Consider the following 19,914-nt stretch of genomic DNA (forward strand, 5'->3'; position numbering starts at 1 on the left):
ACTAAAGACATCGTTAAAATACTCCACGTGACTGCAGTAGTTCAATCTTAATTTATGAAGTGACGAGGATCCTTTACAAAAAAAAAACAATGACTTTATTCAACAATATCCTCTCTTCTGTGTCATTCTCCAACGCGGTTTACATTCAGCGCTTCCAGGTTCCAAATACCTCTCAGATTTCATAAAAAATTTCTTAATTTGTGTTCCAAAGATAAACAAAGGTCTTACAGGTGTGGAAAGACATGAAGGTGATTAATTGATGACAGAATTTTAATTTTGGGGTGAAATAACCCTTTAATCCAGATACATTTGAAAGCGCATCTTTTTCTCTCCGTTTGGGCCTTACGTCCACACTGACACCTTTTTTTCTGTCCTGCAAGAGTTGAGCTTTTTGAAGAGTCTCTCTCAAGTGGATAAATTTGAAATGTCGCATTGTAATGTGGACAGTGAAAACAGAGGTATTTAAAAACTATGATACAAGTTTAGTCATGTGATGCATATTGTACCTATAGATTTCTATGGTTATACAATGGTGCTATTCACTTGCACAGTGTTGCTTAAGATAAATGTTACTTCATAAAATCTTCATATTACATTCCTGCAAAGATGCAATTTAGCGATTTAAACCATACATAGAATGACATACACCAATAAGTGGTGGGATATTTTGCTAGTAAAATGATTGTGCTAGACAAATAGCATGAGAACTTTTAATGTTTGGTCTTTCTGCATCATCTCAGTGAGCTGTTTACTCCACTGAAAAATAAACTACGGCAACCTCAATGGATGTATGAGCATATAAAGATGAGCTATTGAGGACCACTCAACAGAAATGAGTAACAGTGCAGGCACGCCATACAGACTGGGGAGAATAAAACGCAAAGCTTGGCTGCAACTCACTTGCATGTCTGACAGACTTTACACTCGGGGCACTGCCAGCCTGCCCTCTTCAGAGGAGTGACGCTGATGTCCAGACACATGCCATGGTAGTGCAACCCACAGCTGGTGCAAAAAAGCTGGTCCAGGAGATCCCCGGGGCTGTCGCACAATATACAGTTCGCCTCCTCTTCATCTGAGAGAGAGAGAGAGAAATCAATTACCTTCTAAATAGGGTGCACATTATGCTCACTTTACCTGATCTAATCCATTTTCAAATTATTAATTCAATTAAATTAGATATTTAATTATATTACATATCCAATTAAATATCCAATACTATTAATAAAAACAATGTCATACTGGCTGATAACCAATATGGTATAGTGCATCCCCACTCTAAAGGATTTTTATGTTGTCTGGTCACCAGACAATCCTCTGGGATTTTCAAAACCTCTAGAATTAGATTTTTTTGCCCATGAAAAAGCTAAATTAACTTGTGGAAAAAAATGCGATGAGTATCAAATTAATTGTGGCCACTGTGGGTGCTGAAAAACAAAAGTCAGTGAGATTTTTTAAAAAGAAATCAATACTTTTATTTAATTTAATTAAGCTGATCAAAAGTGATGATAAAGACATGTATAATGTCACAAAAGACATTTTCAAAATGCTGTTCTTTTGAACTTTCTATTCAACAAAAATCCTGAGAAAAATGTATCATGGTTTACACAAAAACTGTTTTCAACCCTGATAATAATAGGATTTTTTTTTTTTTTCCTCGGGCACCAAATCAGCATATTAGAATGATTTCTGAAGGATTATGTGACACTGAAGACTATAATAATGATGCTGAAAATTCAGTTTTACCATCAAAGTAATAAATTACATTTTAAAATATATTAAAATAGAACACAGTTTGAAAACTTTTTTTTGTCTTTTTTTATTAAATTCTTTTACAGTATTTTTTAATTAAAAAAATCCAGCCTTATAGCATAAGAGACTTCTTTAAAAAATGTAAAATACATCTTACTGACCCCAAACTTTTGAACAGTAGTGTGTTAATAAGTACTGTTTTTTTTATGTTAGAATAAGTTGTTTTTGCAGTTGAGTTTCAATCATTGCTTAGTGCACAAATAAATAATAATGAAGACAGTTCTCACATTTGCTGACGGCCAGCTCAATGTGCTCTGTGCACAGGACAGAGCGCCTCCTGAAGTCCTGAAAGGTTCCGGCGGCCCCCGCGCAGGGGTAATGGTACGAGCGATCACACCCCTCCTCACAGCACTTGATGGATGCTCCAAGGCGCTTACAATATGCACAATGCTATAAAAGATGAGACATAATTGATGAGACACTGACAACACAGACTACAGTTTTGATGCAAAAGCATGTTAAAAGAGAGTCCATCAATTACTTTAATACATTCTACAGTCTTTCATTGAAACCTTACATGCATTAACTGCTCATCACAATCAACATTCAAGCTTTAATGTCTAGCAACTAATATTAAACCAAACAAATCTATACAATGAGACATGAAAGCTGACAGTGTAATGCCTGTGGTCAGACTAACAGCTAGGGAGAGCTGTGACAAACCACAATGATGACAGACTGACTGATGTGTAATTATCCCATTATGCCTACAATCTCCCACAGACCACAGACGAGAGGGGCCAATTCACTAAACAGTTGCGCAACTATTGTGTGCCATATCTCAGCACCATGTGTATTGAAATGAAGTCACTGTCATATAGATATGCAGCAAGTCAAGTGCACTGCATTTTAAAGAGATGATTTAGGTGTCTGAATGAGTGCTGCAGTGATGCTGCAAAGTCAGAGTAAAGTACAGCAGATTGCAGTAGTCTGCTGAATCTTCCAAAGAAATGTGCTTAGAACTAGCCTGCAATTAGCTATTACTAAAAAAAAAAAGCACTATAATAACTTTGACTTGAGATAACTCAAATATTCAAGTTGTCACTTAATACAAAGTCACATTTCAAGTTGACTAAACAAAAATTAAGACAGCATGAATACTTATTTGAAACAACAAACAAATTATGTTTTACAGTGCAGCGAGCAAATTGCATTAAAGATTGTGGGGTCTTTTGGTGGCCTTTACTGGATTTGCATAATCCCATTTGTAAACTTGGAGTTAAATAACGCAGTCCGAATGTTAAAATTAAAAACATTATCTGCCATTCATTTTTAGTTCATACTCTTGCCATTCTCTTATCATGCTTACACTTTTATCATACTTTTACTCTCAATATGAGGTTTAGTAAATTAGTGAATTTTTAGTTTGGGTCAACTATCCCTCTCATCATATTTATCACCATAAACAAGTTCTCATCATATTTACATTCTCTCCATACTTATCAACATACTTATCAATTTCTCAGTATTAGTTTTGTCACAATCCTGGAATTTCTAATTTTGATATTACTCCTTGAAAAATATCAATATTCGATACCATTTTTGAAATCACAGAGAAAAAATGCCACAACATTAAGGGCATACAATTTGAACAGTATCCAAGTTAATTTACTTTTGACCCAGTGCTTCCCACACATAGACTTTACTTGGGCGGGCCGCCCACTTATAATAACGGCCGCCGAAGTATATTTGGAGACACATTTTTGCTTTTATTATTTTTATCCTCTTATATTTTTATATCCGTTCAAGATAATGAAACCATCCGTGATTGAATAGCAAGTAGTTTCGTTCTAGTTATGTGTGCGTCAGAACTGTTTACTCCCGCTGACATTCCCACGGGCGCTGCATTTTGCAAAGTCACAAGGCGGCGCTGTTGTGCTTTCAACAAGCTCGCGCAACAGTGCTTCAGACTCTATGTTCACACTGCTTCAAAGTGTTTCTCAATCAGTGAATGCCGCAGAATTACGCCAAGCGATTGCTAATGAACTCAAATTGATGAATTATTACAATGTCTACTTCATGGCCTTTATATAAAATGTTTTATACGGTTGTAAGAATCTGAAGGATCAGCCTGCAATAGTACAGACATTTCAAAATAAGAGTCCCGGTGTATTTCGGGGTTGTTTATAATTAAAAGTCAAGTAGTCAAAAGTCAAAGTAATTAAACGTTTTTTCTTTTTCTTTTGGGCATTATTGGTATTTTGGTTACACAATAAATTGTATTTAATTTGATTTCCATTTAATTCATAGTAAATATTGTAGTCTCCCCCACAGGAAGAAAAGACTAAGAACATTATTTGACATATATATTATTCATTTTATAAGTTTTACAAGTAAAATCTGTCCCATTCACTGAGAGTGACACTATATTACAGCAAGGAGAACATAGGAAAAGGAGAACCATTTAAATGCTGCAATTTTGCATAATTTACAATGCATAATAATGCACATTATTTGTTTGTCACATGTAGTAGACCATTTTTGTGCCATGGGTGACCATATTCAAAGTATTTTCTTATCAACTGAAACTCCTTAGACCCAGCAGCTCTGAGTGGGTTTGTATAGAAATAATATCAATAACAATCATATTATTATTATTTATAATACAGAAATTATTTTTTATTAATTCAATTTTTTTTAATTAATTTTATAGAAATGCATTGTAAAATAAAAAAGTAATATTTCTATAAAAAGTTTATGATGTTACTAAATTATATTATGCATGGCTAAGAATTTCTTCACTTGCAAGAGTTGAATCCTAAAGCTTTTATTTTGGCATAAAACTGCAGAGACTTTAAGTGTCTGTGACAACAGTTTTACAGATGCTTCTAGTGGTGGGCGATATGACCAAAATCTTATATCACGATAACAATATATGTCATGATATAGTAATTTTTGCTTTAAATAAGGTTATGATATCACATTTTTTCATACCATTGAAATGTCATAATTCATATCACCATTTTCAATATCATTTAAAAAATACTAGCCTAAAAAACTGTCAAGCTTAATGAAGACAAGTAAACCGTGATAATGAAAAAAGAGCAAAGAAAACAAACAACAACAGAACAAAGACACAGACGAAATAGACCTACCTGAAAAACTTCATGCACTAGATACTACATATAATATATAAAGTAATCAAAAGTATAAAAACAATGCATAGTCTATACTGTGTAAATTAAATATAATTTTTTTCTTATTAAACTTAAAAAAGCAAGCAGTGAGAGATTTTCTCTCTTTTTGGTTGTCTGATTAGTATTAATAATGACAGCAGGTAAATTTGGATGCTGTCCCTTTCTGCACCAATCTATTATACTCGAGCCTTTCTCAAATGTACCTTCACTTAAGACATAAATGGCTATGTTTACTTGCAAATACATGGTCACTTTGACAAATAGGTATGTGTATTTAACCGTTCAAGTCTAATTAGGCCCTCAGTTCAGTCCTCACGCTCTCTATGAGCAGCGGCTTGCACGTCTCTCAGACAGTTTATTAGCTGCCATGCTTAAAACACTTAACATCGAGCACGTCCCTAATTTGCGACCGCCTTCTGAGAGAGGCAGGTTTCTGTTCACGCACTTTGGCAGTGTGCCAGTCAGCACGAGTGCTGCACCGAGTTCCTTTTCAGGATATATTGCGCTTATAACTCTTTAACATCAAGCACGTCCCACTCTTTATATTCTCATTCATTCATTTCAGCACTCTGAAGTGTCAATAGTACTATATATTTACATACCGCAATATATATGACACAGTAGGGCTGGGCGATATATCGAATGCTTTTGTCACGCGCATTTAGTCAGTAAAGCCGGTTCCCTGATTACCGCTAAATCGCCATCACCTGCTTTCAAATGGAGCGGCATTTAATAGACAGAGCCGTAGTTCACTGATAAGCCACGCAATATCGCGTTCATATCGCAGATGTATCGCCTTCGATAATGAATGCGATATTGCGTGGTTTGTATTAATGTTGAAAAATTTTTAATCAAACTAACTTCCCTTTTCTCTGATGACGTTTACTGGCGCAAGGGTGGGACACATGACAGGTCACATGACATCACAACAATAGCAAACCATAACCATCTAATCAATTCCCCATGGACAAAACCATGCCCCGCCCTACATTTTTCTAATTCTAGAAGCTGTTTCACTCAGATATAAGTCACAATATGGAAGAAAATACTATCGCAACTTCCGTTTCATGCCCATCATTTAATGAAAATACACATATTGCAGTTTGTGAACTTGATGTCGCAGAAAACAGCGTGAAAACGCAGCTGGTATTGTGGTGTATCAATACAGCGGAAAATTAGTATTTAAAGTTTTGAATATTCAAAATCGATTTGTATTGAAAACATTTTTTGACAACAATACTCACATCTACCTTCATCAAATGCCTGCAGTCCTCCACAACCACTGTCAAAAACAAGCAGCTGGAGTATGCAAGATCTCAGACAACACATACGAATTGTGAAATAATAATGGCTGTTTACAAAAACAACTGTAACTGTGGCCCGCTGGGATTTCATAATCTTTCAAACCTGTACTATGAGAGTAGTTAGGCGATTCCTAATAAATATTCAGGGACAGCAAAGGAGTGTAATTCCTTAGAGGTCCCACATTTCAGCTCAACATTTCATTAACTCATGTCAGATGAATGCCAAGTGATTGAGTAATGACGACAATGCAGGTTGTTTCATGGGCCAGGTCATCTAAGTGTACTCTTCCCTAATGTTAGGTTCCATTTTGCAAAACCCATAACATCTTCCTGAAAACACATATTTCCATCTAAAAACCAGCACTAGGCCAATGTTCTCTTTCTATTGGAATCGATCTGTTCTGTGTCTCTGTCCATCGTCCTGCTTAATGAGCTGCTCAGAAACCAGCTGTACGCTAAAAGTCAAGCAACACTGCGAGATGAGTCCAGACCTGACATGTCATCAGCCCTCATGTTTACAGCTGCTCTTCGCGTCTTGTTAACTTCGCACCTCAAGTAGTTCGGCACCCACAACAAATAGATTTTGATAAGGCATGAGGTCAAATGAAGTGATTTATGCACATCCATCTAAGGGGGTTCCACTCAGGAAAGCATGTCAATCTGATGAGCCACCTATACGAATGTTCAAATCACACACACGTATTAATTGAGCTCTCACTGGCATTTACCATTAAATGCTGTGTTGCTGTTAATTCACAAGATCAAATGGCAGAGCGCTATTAAGGAATCTGATTCGAGGAGGTTGCTGCAACGGGGGAGTTAAGTGATGAAGCTGATGACGCCGCAGCCCCTTTGAGTGCCGTGACCTTTTCTATTTCACAGCTGATCAGTGGCGACCTTTAGCAGCCAGTTAGATCCCTCCTCCAACTCTAGCCTTTCACAGCACGGCCATAAGAGTCAGCAGGTAAAAAGAACCCCAGAACTGTAACAGGTGCTATTAGAGTGACAATAAATAAGCAAGATATAAACTAAAAAATTGGGCTGGGCAGAAATACAGTGGAAATAAAAATGAGGTCCCCCCCATCAAAAATGCAACATATTCTGGTGTCTACCTGGAAGCCATAAATGACAAAATCTAAAAACAGCTTCAGGAAAGACAGCTGTCATGGATAAAATTAAAATACGGACACTTTATGGTCAATCAACAGAAGAAGAAGATGAAGAAAAAAAAAAAAAAAAAAAAAACATTAACAGAGAGCTGAGCATTTTAACCCTCATTTGCATAACCTTTCAAGTACTCCAGTAAGGTGATGTAATATTTGCATAAAGTTTACAGTCATTATTTTATTCACGAGTCCTTGCATGCTTCACCCAAGATGAACGTCAACTAAACCACAGTTATCCCAGCATACCTCTGTGCTCCCTGAGTGGATGGCTTTGTCCACATTTAGCAGTGATTGATCCTCCGCTTGACACACAAAATTTGACCACAAAGCGCAGCTTTGATGGGCCCAGCACTGACCTGCCAACACAAGAAAGTTGGACAAGGAATCAGAAGATGGCAAGGGAAATTTCATAATTTACTGTTGTCTTTTCAAATGTTATTATTTTCTTTCTTCTGTTAAACACAAAAGGAGACATTCTGCCTAACCTCTCATTTTGTGTTTCACAGAAGTTAGAAAATCACCCAGGTTTGGAATGATCCCTTTAAGCTTTCTGACAAACACTGTAAAGACATTTATTGGCAGAACAGCAGTTCAAGTTCATTTTATTGGACTAACAGTTTCTGGTCCTCACCTTCTGACAAAAGCCTTCAGGCTGTGATTTTTTAGTTTCTTTAAATCATCCTCTGTACAATCAGTGAAAAAGTCTTTTGAATATACTGAAAGAGCTTTCAACACCTTGATATGAGAGTGAAATCCTGGATTCAAGAAATACTGTACACTTTCTTCTATAAAATCTTTATTAGTTAAAAGTAACACTCAAAATTAGTCATTGTTTCTATAGTTTGCTTTTCTGTAAATGTGCTTTGGTGAAGTTTTTAACAAGTGCTTACCCGACTCCTCAAAGAGTGTTCGGACGTCAATGTCGTCTGGCAGGCCGACGTGGCGGAGCTCATCCCAGATTTTGCCTCCTGTTTCCTCTGCCCCGACACTGAAGACAGAGACAGATTAATTAGAGGTGATCAGGTTTTATTCTTACACCATGTCCTAACCATGACTATCTGTTTGACCAAACTTTGGGAGATGAGGGAAAGTGATCTTGTTTGAAAACAGTCATTATTTTTGCATTTTCATTTGATGACTTTGAAATCAAAGGTACACTATATAAGTTTTTTGTTCAAAACTAACTAAATTTAAATAATGAGTCAATTCATTATAAATCCTTCTTCCAAAATGTGTTTTTTGTCTTACCCTGATTCACTATGGTAAGCCTATTATAAGTGTTTATATTTTGTGAGAAAATTGGCACTCGCCCATTCGTGTCTCGTAAATAGAGAAAAGTTGCTCCGACTACTTTGACGTGTGTTTGGTGTGGGAGTGGCACAGTTTAGTAGTCACAACATCCAATAAAGGTTTACATGGAGTAGCTAAATCTTGAACCTCCAAGAAATCACTCGTTTTAAAAAAACTCTTGACAGAGGAGAGTCTGCTGGCAAAAAGAGAACAAGACAGAGCTTGTAATAAAACAAGAATCAACATTAACTTGGCTTTTCAGAGATGGAATTTTTATTACTCAACAGGTGAGTAAGGTATTTTATTGAACAGATAAATTTCCATATGTAGCTTTCTAACAGAGTTCATTGTAAAGCATTACCTATTGTGAAGAGTTATATTTATCCACACAGTAACACAGAGCCGAAGCACAACCAAAACAATGTTCTTTGCAAAATGTATGCAGTTTTGTTTTTTAACCGATAGAGGGCAAAACGTTACTTAGTGTACTTACATTTCTCCTTAATATACATTACAGGCATTGTGACGAGCAGGGCGGGCGAGAGCCGTGAGGCAACGGCGCGAGGTCGGTGACGCGAGTGATAATGAGCGTCACCTGCGAGGCGTGCCGGCCTCGAGTCTCTCACGGAGGAGCTCCGGAGGCATAAAAGGAGGAGCGACTACAGTGAAGGACGAGAGAGGACCAGGCCTGGACTTTATGTTATGTTTTATTATGTTTGTGTGGCCTGCAGACGTCCGCGAGGGTCTGCCGGCATCACTTTCATTTTGTTCTTTGTTTATTTTATATTAAAGTTTGTTGAATGTTCGCCAGTTCCCGCCTCCTTCTTCCCACATCTACTAACCTCGTTACAGGCATATTGACCACAATTTTGGACCAACGAGATTTCAATGTGGGCAGGCTACCCAGAAAGATGCAACTAAACTAGAAAGCAATAAAGCATCAGAATGTTCCATTGCTTGATGCTTGTCAAAGTCGAAGCTGGTTTGGACAAAAACTCGAGTTGTGCTTTGTTATGCCATGCCTTGTTGGGACAGGAGAGAATGAAAAACAAATAAGGATGTGTCAAAATCATCAAAAAAATGAGGTTAAGTCAATGAAAAGATCAAATATTATATCAAGGAGCAATACAAAGGGACTTCTGTAATAATAATAATAATAAAACAGCAACCACACTGCCACAGAAAACAAGTAACAGCATTTTCCAAAATATATTACCTTTAAATGTTGAACATTTACAGAACCATTATTGGTCAGGAACCAGCTTATTTGCAAAATATGTCACTCTGCCAAATATCAAATTAGATTACCAAACTCCATCTAATTCCAAATATTCCCCAATTCCTCTGCTTTTAAATTTATCCTACTAATGATGAATAAGCAGCAGGAAAATTTGCAAATTCTTAGGTTGCTGTACAGTGTTATGGAAATAGAATATTACATATAAGCCATATTTTTGTAATGTTTATTCAAAACTTTTTCTCGTCTACCACAACAATGTCTATAGATTATACTCATATTTGGGTCTTTTTTCGTTTTTCCTCAGTTGATTTGATATAACTTAATCAGCATATCATGTACTTAATTCAATTAAAATGTTTCACAGCCCTAATTTCTATAGACCATACATAGACTGAGATAAACATGTACATGCTCTCTAACTGCTGGCCCTCTATCATGAGCCACCGGCACAAGGAGAGCGTTAATTTATTCTTGACATTCAGGGACTGGAGGGGTTTGACTCACAGCCATTTTAATTTAGGTATGGGGGTTGTGTGGGATGGTGCTGATTGATTAACCACTTACACAGAAATGACTCATCGTAAACACATCATGGGACAAAAATGCATCCATCACAGCTCTGCGCATCTCATTATACCCCTCCTCTATCCACTTGCTGGGATGGCTAAAATATATACGAGGGGTCAGCTGTGATTTTTAATGCAGTGTGTGCTGCTGACTGACATTCTGGGTAAATCCCATGATGATAGATGTGGATCAAATGAAATATAATTTCTGAGTGCTGTATTATTTTACCTAATAGCGCTCATACTGTAAATACAAATGGGGTTTCATGCTATATTACATAAACTAACAAAGCAATTAAATGATGTACAATGGGTAAAATCAATATCATGATCATGGAAACAAACAAAGAAGTTTCCATAAATAATTATATTTGTTAACATATAGCTGTGGTTAACGTTAATAGAGCTTCATGTGGCCTTCTACATTTTTTCTTTTCACCACAGTGATACAAAACGGAACTACAGATGCACCAATTCTGGCCAATCCCAATAAGGCAATGATGGAGTGGTTAATAAATTAATATTTTACAATTCAATTATATTTTGTCTAAATAAATTAAAAATAATACACTAATAACTAAAAACATGTTTAACATCCCTTTAAATGCTACAAGTGAACTTAGGCATCACAATATAATAATTTACACCAGGAAAAATTAATATTAATTTTGAAATGCAGTGGTATTAATGTTTTTTTTTTTATATTAACTTTGAGTGTCAGATGACGGCAAAAGTTATCTTAATGTAAAAACAGGGGAAATGATCATTAACAATTAAATATTCAATATGCTTTTATACTGATAAATAAGTAAAGAAACATCAGTCAATAACTAATACGGAACCAACTGTGCCTAAATGAAATTATTACAATATAGGCTAATGATTATTTCCCAAAAAAGCAGTGGGGAAAAATTTATGAACATCTAGGAGGAAAAATGTGGTTAATTGTTGTAAAATAAATATCATAATGGAAAAAAACTTTAAAAAAAAACATTTTCTTTTGATTTTGGGATCAATTATTTATCATAAGTTTAATGATTAGGGATGTGTCGAATAAGGTATTCGGTTTTGGGCATCCCTATTAATGATTTTAATGTTTGCCAAAAAGCAAAAAAACAGTGGGGACAATCTTACAAATTTCAACAGAAAAAAAAGCTTAAAATGTCACAATGGAGATAAAAAAGTATTTTTTTTTTTTTTTAAATAGGCTATATATATATATATATATATATATAAATATATATATATATATATAAATATATATATATATATATATATATATAATTTTTGGGTGAAATTTTAAAATTTTCCAAACAATATTAGTAAACATTATAAACCCATGTTAACTTGCTTAGTCATGCTGCTGTAAATGGACCAAAAAGTTTCTTAAAATTGTGTTTTTCCACCATTCCAACTAGCTACTCCACATTTAGACCTGCTGCTTGATAGTGAGGCCCACAGATGACAAAGCTCAGCAGGGCTGGCTAACTGCCAACATCAGACTGGCAGCACATTACGTCACACGGGCCCCTGGGAGACGGCTGATTGGCTCCAAAGAGCCAAGACAAATTAGGCAGCTGTGCGAGAGAGCAGGGAGAGGGCCCTTTGTTGGGCTGAGCGCACGCTGGGGCCGGCGTCTCACATCTCGCTCTGTGACTCCCAATAGCTGCAGGGTAATGATCAGCTAGGGGAGAACGCTCGGAGAGAACCACATATGAAAAGCAAATAGCCAACAGCTATGTGCGTGTTTATACCTTTGTGAATGAAGTACAGGCCATAGGATTTAGATCTATCCAACTAATGCCATATTATTGGGGTTGTATAAAGGCAGCGCTGTCATTAAATGTAACTCAAGAATGGTAGGCGTTTGTTTGTTGATGAAATATACAGACATAATACAGGCTTGATTATGTGCGCAATGTAGTTGACAATGGTAATTTATGCCAATAATGTTTTATATTTCTTTCACATACACTTACAGAACCCACAGAAGGCTCATCTGACACTAAGGACTGGAGTAATGGCTGATGGAAATTCAGCTTTGCCATCACAAGAATAAATTACATTCTAAAATAGAAAACTATAATACTATTTTACAATATTACTGGTTTTGCTGTATTTTTCCATTAAATATGCAACTGATAACATACAGTCAGCCAGTCAATATCCCAAAGTAAATAAATGGGCTAGTTCCAATTTATAATTTACTAGTCACACTTTTATGATAATAATATGATAATATTATGATAATAATGACTTATATAGTGATGGCAGATTTCAAAATACTGCTTCAGGAAGCTTTGGAGCATAATGAATCAGGGTACCGAATCGTGATTCAGATCGCGTGACAAACCGCCAAACTGCTGAAATCACGTGACTTTGGCGCTCTGAACAGCTGATTCGACACGCTGATTCATTACGCTCCGAAGCTTCCTGAAGCAGTGTTTTGAAATCGTTATTTTGGGTTTTTATTATGAATAATATGCCAATGTTTGGATTTCCTGCCCGACATAATTACCACATGGACCAGCCCTGTTAATGATCGTCCGTCACGGACTGCGTGACTTTGCCACCTCATGGGGACTTTTTTTTCTTTTTTCTTCTAAACGACTAATTAAAATTTGTCCAACTAAGCCTCTTCTCGTCGACTAACATTTAATCGACTATTAGGGAGCAACCTTAATTTCTAAAGGATCATGTGACACTGAAGACTGGAGTAATGGCTGTTAAAAATCCAGCTTAGACATCACAGGAATAAATTATATTTAATAAAATATTCAAATGGTTACATTTTTAAATTGTAATAATATTTCACAATATTACTGTTTTTACTGTATTTTTGATCAAATAAATGCATCTTCATTGAGCATAAGAGACTTCTTTAAAAACATTTAAAAAATCTTACCAACACTAAACTTGTGAAAGGCAGTATACTATTACTAGTAATAGAAGCATATCATAGATTTAGGAGACAATGAACAGAAACCATGTGCTTTAAATCAAAGTATGTGGGACAAATATGCATTGCCATTTGCTGAGACGATGCAGAGGGTCACTTTAGGACAAATGATGTTTGCTTCACATGAGTCTGTCTCCAGGATATTAAGCAAAAACACACACATACTAGAGCAATGAGTGCAATTTTCAACTGGAATGATCCGTATTCAGTCTCTGCCTGAAATTTCATCCAGATGAGGGTGATTCAACCAGTGACGTCAGGTATCAGTGCCCTGCTGCCTGTAACAGGCCTACCGTTCAAAACAGCCCTTACATACACCATCACAGAGAGTGCAAACACACACACACATGCACATCCTTTGGCTCATGTAACACTTTCCTCTCTCTAACAATGGCCAATACCATCTGATCTATTTCACAGGGGCTGACCAAGAAGAAGAAGAAGAAAAAAAAAAAAAAGGAGTTGTGTTGTCGTGAGAGAAGCCCCATTTAGCTGAGCTCATTTAAACATTACACTACACATCACAGCTGATATCATACGACAGCCCCACTCGCCCCATCCAATCCGCTTACCTCTCTGGGCCCCTGTGCCTCCCTGATTGGCTGGCAGCCCTACTCTTGTCGTCATGGTCATGGCCCTCCTCTGTCGAGGACTGTCGGAGTGGAGGGTCGTATTCGGGCGTGACCCTGAATGGCTTCAGATCCCCCTGGCCCAACAGGCTTCGACCACCACAGTAACAGAAGGCACAGAGCTGTACGCTGTGAGGAGATGAGAGGAATGCGGTTAGCGAATGAAACGAGATGGAAAATGTTGTAGTTCTGAACATGTACAATGTTATGGGTTTAAAGGAATGTTTTGGTTAAATGCAGAATGTTCCTTTAACCCTCAAAGACCCACTGTAGCAAATCTGCAACACTTGTTGTTTAAAGCAATAAAATAATACATATTTTTCACTCAATATTTAACATATATTATACAAATAACTGGAGCTCACAGGAAAATGTTTACAATCGACCCTTCACTAAACTCCAACCCCCTCACTAATTCCCCCGTGCTAATTCAGATTTGCTTTATAGAACATCCCATGGGAGTGAACTGGAGATTTTTTTTTTTTTTTTTGACATTTTCAGTAAAATGTGCTCATAAAGTTGTAAAATTGAATGAATATTATTTTTAGTTGGGCTGGAATTAATCATGACATTGCAAACCATTTATTCAGCCATTTCTATTTAAAACAAAATGTTAAACTTCACAGTAACATGATTAAAAACCATGGGCGTAGAATACGCGGGGGGCGGCGGGGACGTGTCCCCCACATTTTTAATAAAACGTAAATTCACCCCCAGGCTTTTTTCGGGCAAGTTTGTTCACATAGAGGCCAATGTGAATAAATCTTGATCTAAATTCAAAGAGACAAGATAGTCTATGCATGACCTGTCATTTTATTCTTATCTAAAATGAGGCAATCTAAACATTATGGAGCACTCACACATGTAATATACGTTTCATTCATACTGGAAGCCGGAGGGCGCTCTCTCGCAGAATGTCCAAAACGGTTTTGTAGAAGTAATTCAGCTATTCGCTGTAACAGCAGTGTTTTTCAAGCCATCTCAGGGTATTTATTGACAAAGTATGAATTATGTATTTAATTGACAACCTTTTTAATTTTTTTGAAAGAAGTCTCAATATACTCACAAAGGCTGCATTTATTTCATCAAAAATACAGCAAAAACATTAATATTGTTAAAGTCCGCGTGAACCGGAAGTTGCAAACGACTTTTCTCCAGTGTTGTGACGTATTTCCAAGTGAAACGGAATATTGAACAGAAGGCAGGGTTTTACTTTAGTGCTCCCCCTCTCCATCTCTCGCTCATAGCAGACTAACCGTTGGAGGGGAGTGGTTTACGCGATTTCAACCCAAGCCGTCAAACTAACGTTATCAGAGAAGGGGCACCATTGCAGAGGGGAGGAGCATTTTCAGATTTTAATTAAATATTACGAAGCCAAACAATTGTGTGGATTGACTTGCACGGATTAATTGTTCACCACAAAACTAGCAATTTGAGCTAACAAAATAAATAAGGTCAATTTTGATTTCATGTGTACTTTAAATATTATTACAAATTAAAATAGCTGTTTTGATAGGTGAATATATTTTAAAATGTAATTTATTCCTGTGATGCAAAGCGGAGTTTTCAGCATCATTACTCCAGTCTTGAATGTCACATGATCCTTCAGAAATCATTGTAATATGATGATTAGATAAGAAACATTTCTGATTATTATCTGTGTTAAAAACAGTTGCTTAAAATAGTTTTGGAAACTATGATATTCTGGATTCTGTGATGAATACATTTCAATTAACAGCATTATTTGCATTATAATTACATTAATTTATTAGCATTTATTAAATAGAAATATTTTGTAACATTAAACATTTTTTACTGTCACTTTTGATAAATTGAATGCATCCTTGATGAATGGAAGTATTAATTTCTCTCTTTTTTAATCTTACCACAAATGTTTGAATTGTATCATGGTTTCCACAAAAATATGAAGCAGCACAACTGTTTTCAACATTGATGATAATAATCAGAAATGTTTATTGAGAATCAAATCATTATATTAGAAAGATTTCTGAAGGATCATGTGACACTGAAGACTGGAGTAATGGTGCTGAAAATTCAGCTTTGACCATAGGCGTAATTTGCGGGTGGGACATGTCCCCACCACTTTTTGCCAGGGTTGATATTGTCCCCACCACTTTTTGAAACATCTTGCGTCATGGATGTATGCTAATACAAAAGAAACATCTCTAGTTGATTAGCAATTAATTCGTTTGTGTTAAATAAATAAATATAAGGTCTATGTCAATAATTTTTGTGTATTAATTACTGTAATGATACATTTATAATACACCCCCCGACACACACATTCCTGTCCCACCCACTTTTTAAAAGAAAGTTACGTCACTGTATATTGTGCATTTTACAATATATTCACATAGAAAACAGCTATTTTAAACTGTAATACTATTTCACAATATTACTGTTTTTACTGCATTTCTTAATAAATAAATCCAGACTTGGTGAGCAAAAGAGACATTAAACAATTGTAATGTTTCCAAACTTTTGATAGGTACTGTATTTTCTGCCTTATTCTGTGATAATTTATTTTCACATTGTATAAAATCCATGAGGACTTTATGCACAAGTGTTTGTAGTACATAAACCAATCATAAAATTAGCATAAAATGTAGGGGGGGAAATAGATATTGGTTATTTTTCAGTAGTTAATTTCTTCTTCAAAGAAAATTCATTTTAAATTAAAAGCAAGAGATGAGATAAAAAAAATCTATCAATTAGACAAAGGTCAATTAAAAAATGGTATTACACCCAACCTTTCTGTCCCCCTCACTTCTAAAATGATGGCTACCCCTGTTAAAAACAGTATAGGAATCAAGGCAAATGCTTCTCACTGTCAACTGAAGCTTGGAGTAAACATATCTTTGGAATGAGGCTTGACACATTGCTTAGTCACACTATGCACTTCTCTGTATTTAGATTTGGAAAATTAAACAAGAAAATACCAGTTATGTTCTTTCTGGGTATCTTGTATCACTATTATAAGTGAACACCAATAACAATTTACTGTATTTTGGTTGATTTTCATAAAATTGTTATTAAATACCCACACACAAAGATGTTCCATAGACTTGCATTAAAAAAAAAAAAAAAGAAAACAAGCTTGTCCGAGAAAATGATGAACAAGAACGGTTGCTAAGGTAGGATTGGTCAGAAATGTTTTTTTTAGAGTGGGGTTTATTAAAGGGACAGTTTAAATCTTTCAGCATGCCAAAGTCACACATACATGTTTTGGATCAAATTTAGAAAATCGTAATTCTCAACATCTAATAAAGCTGGAAAAAAAATAATTGTTAATTGTGGTGTGGACTCTGTTACTCTTTTACATTTAGAACGATTCTTATGATTATATCTTTATCGGCAATGTTATAGTTATCATCTTGCTGTGAATGAGCCTTTAGTCTTATGGTTTTGGAACAACATGTGGTGAGTAAATGACGATAATTTTCATTTTTGGGTGAACTATCGCAAAATTAATTACTGAAGCACATTTTTCGCTTTAAAACATGAGCTCTGTCATATTTTGTGGTTGTTTCTGAAAAGCGCAAGGCCTCACGCAATGCACAGTGGATTGACAAACTATGTTTCTCAGCTGGAAAAAGCAAACCTGCGTCACGCTAGTAAAGTTTTGATGGATGAGGAAGGCAATCAAGGTGAAGACAATTGTGATCCAGATGAAAATCAAAGGAAGACATAAAAGGAAATAGTGACGACAACCTTTCTGGAGGGTCTAAGTCTCAAGAAAAATCAACACAAAGATTGGATTTCCACTGAGACCTTAGAGAATTCAAGAAAAGAAAGAAAAAGAAAAAGAAAGCTGCAGTCAACACCACTAAATAGACACGATATAGACACCAGACAAAAAAATGTTCATCAATGATTTGGCTGCAGGGGATGGAAATTTAAAGGAATTGTATGACATCACAAGAAAACTCGCAGGAAAATACAACAAGCCAGAAAGAGCTGTCAAAGATAAAGAAAGGAGGCCAACAAGAGAAATTGGTGGACAACTAAACTAGCCTGTGCCCCATTCACCACCAGAGATACAGCCAGCTGACAAAGACTTGCAAATTGATTGTTGTAAACCAACTAAAGAAGAAATACGGCAAGCTATTTAACAATTAAAAAATGGTAAGGCAGTAGGACCAGACAACATCTCAGCAGAAGCACTAAAGGCAGATATGGAAACAATAGTCAGCCATTTTTACCCTTTGTTTGGACAGATCTGGGAAGAAGAAATGTTACTATATAACTGGAAGGAGGAATATCTCATAAAGATCCCCAAGAAAGGTGACTTGAGCAACTCTGCAAGTTATAGAGGAATAACATTACTCTTGGAAAAGTATTCAACAGAGTCATCTTGAATAGACTGAAGGAACAAGTTAACACTCAACTGTGAGACCAGCAAGACGGCTTCCACAATGACAGATCTTGCACAGACCAAATTGCAACACAGTGCATCATCATTGAACAGTCCATGGAATGGAGCTCTCCTCTCTATATTAATTTCATTGACTATGAGAAGGCATTTGACAGCAAGAACAGAGAAAGCCTTTTAAAAAGGCTCATTTGGATAAACTCCTAATGATCATTAGGAGCTCTTATGAGGGAATGACCTACAAGATAGTCCATGGAGGACAACTCACCAATGCTTTTGAAGTGTGTGACAAGGTTGCCTGCTGTCTCTATTTCTGTTCCTGCTGGTCATAGACTGGGTCATGAAGACATACATAGTGGGACGAAGACATGGAGTGGACACCTTGGAGACAGTTTGATGACCTAGACTTTGCAGATGATCTAGCCTTACTTTCCCTTACACAACAGCAGATGCAAGAGAAGACAGTGTAGCTGCCACTTCAGCTCAACTTGGACTAAAAATCCACAGAGGAAAAAGCAAAGTACTTGAAGGCAACCACAACAAACAAAATTCCAGTCATTGTTGCAGATGAACCTTTGGAAGAGATGGAGAACTTCACCTACTTGGGCAGAGTCATTGACAAGCAGGGTGGTATGGATGCTGACATCAAAGCCTGAATAGGCAAAGCAAGAGGTGCTTTCATCCAGCTTAAGAAAATCTGGAACTCCAAGGACATGACACTGGAAACTAAAATCAAACTTTTCAACATCAATGTCAAGTGAGTCCTTCTGTATGGATCTGAGACTTGGAGGACGAATGCGAAAATACCATTTTTTAAGGACCACGTGAGGTATCAGTCCTTGGTATCGGGGGTATATTTTTTAAGAGTACGAGTACAAGTACATGAGCTTGGTATCGGGCCCAATACAGATACTGGAATCGGTATCGGTGCATCCCTATTATCAACAAAGTCCAGACCTTCAACACCTGTCTAAGAAAAATCCTCCAAATCCGCTGGCCAATCACAATCAGTAACAAGGACTATGTGGCACAAAATATTACAGCTCCCAGTCCAGGATGAAATCACAAAGAGTCGCTAGCACTGGATAGGTCACACCCTCTGGAAAACAACATCAGACATCACAAGGCAAGCCCTTACCTGGAATACAAGGAAAAAGGAAAAGAGGAAGGCCAAAAAACACCTGGCGCCAAGACCTTGAGGTGGACTGCAAAAAGATGGGTTACACCTGGAGTAAGACTGAGAGGAAAGCCCAAAATAGAGATGCCTGACGAGCCCTGGTTGAAGGCTATACCCCAAAAAGGAAAGGTGAAGTAAGTACAGGAGTCATACAGCAAGCACACGTGAGTCTGTTTTATCGGTGTACAAACAAACCATGTATATGTGCTCTTGATGCACTGATAGCACATTGTCAAAGTGGTAC

At 36.5% G+C, this 19,914-nt stretch overlaps 1 protein-coding gene across 2 annotated transcripts in view; it reads right to left on the reverse strand.

Annotated features, from left to right (window-relative positions):
• The window catches only part of kmt2cb (lysine (K)-specific methyltransferase 2Cb), a 124,769-nt gene that overhangs the window by 71,255 nt on the left and 33,600 nt on the right, over positions 1-19,914 (reverse strand). For both annotated transcript variants that reach the window (XM_067363962.1, XM_067363961.1), the window contains exons 5-9: positions 14,044-14,229; positions 8,307-8,404; positions 7,663-7,772; positions 2,037-2,199; positions 901-1,072 (exon numbers count right to left, since the gene is read on the reverse strand). In XM_067363962.1, coding sequence (XP_067220063.1) covers positions 901-1,072; positions 2,037-2,199; positions 7,663-7,772; positions 8,307-8,404; positions 14,044-14,229 — 729 coding nt within the window. The remainder of the gene's footprint in view (positions 1-900; positions 1,073-2,036; positions 2,200-7,662; positions 7,773-8,306; positions 8,405-14,043; positions 14,230-19,914) is intronic.

The sequence above is a fragment of the Chanodichthys erythropterus genome, chromosome 16 (assembly GCF_024489055.1).
Source record: "Chanodichthys erythropterus isolate Z2021 chromosome 16, ASM2448905v1, whole genome shotgun sequence".
Taxonomy (NCBI): domain Eukaryota; kingdom Metazoa; phylum Chordata; class Actinopteri; order Cypriniformes; family Xenocyprididae; genus Chanodichthys; species Chanodichthys erythropterus.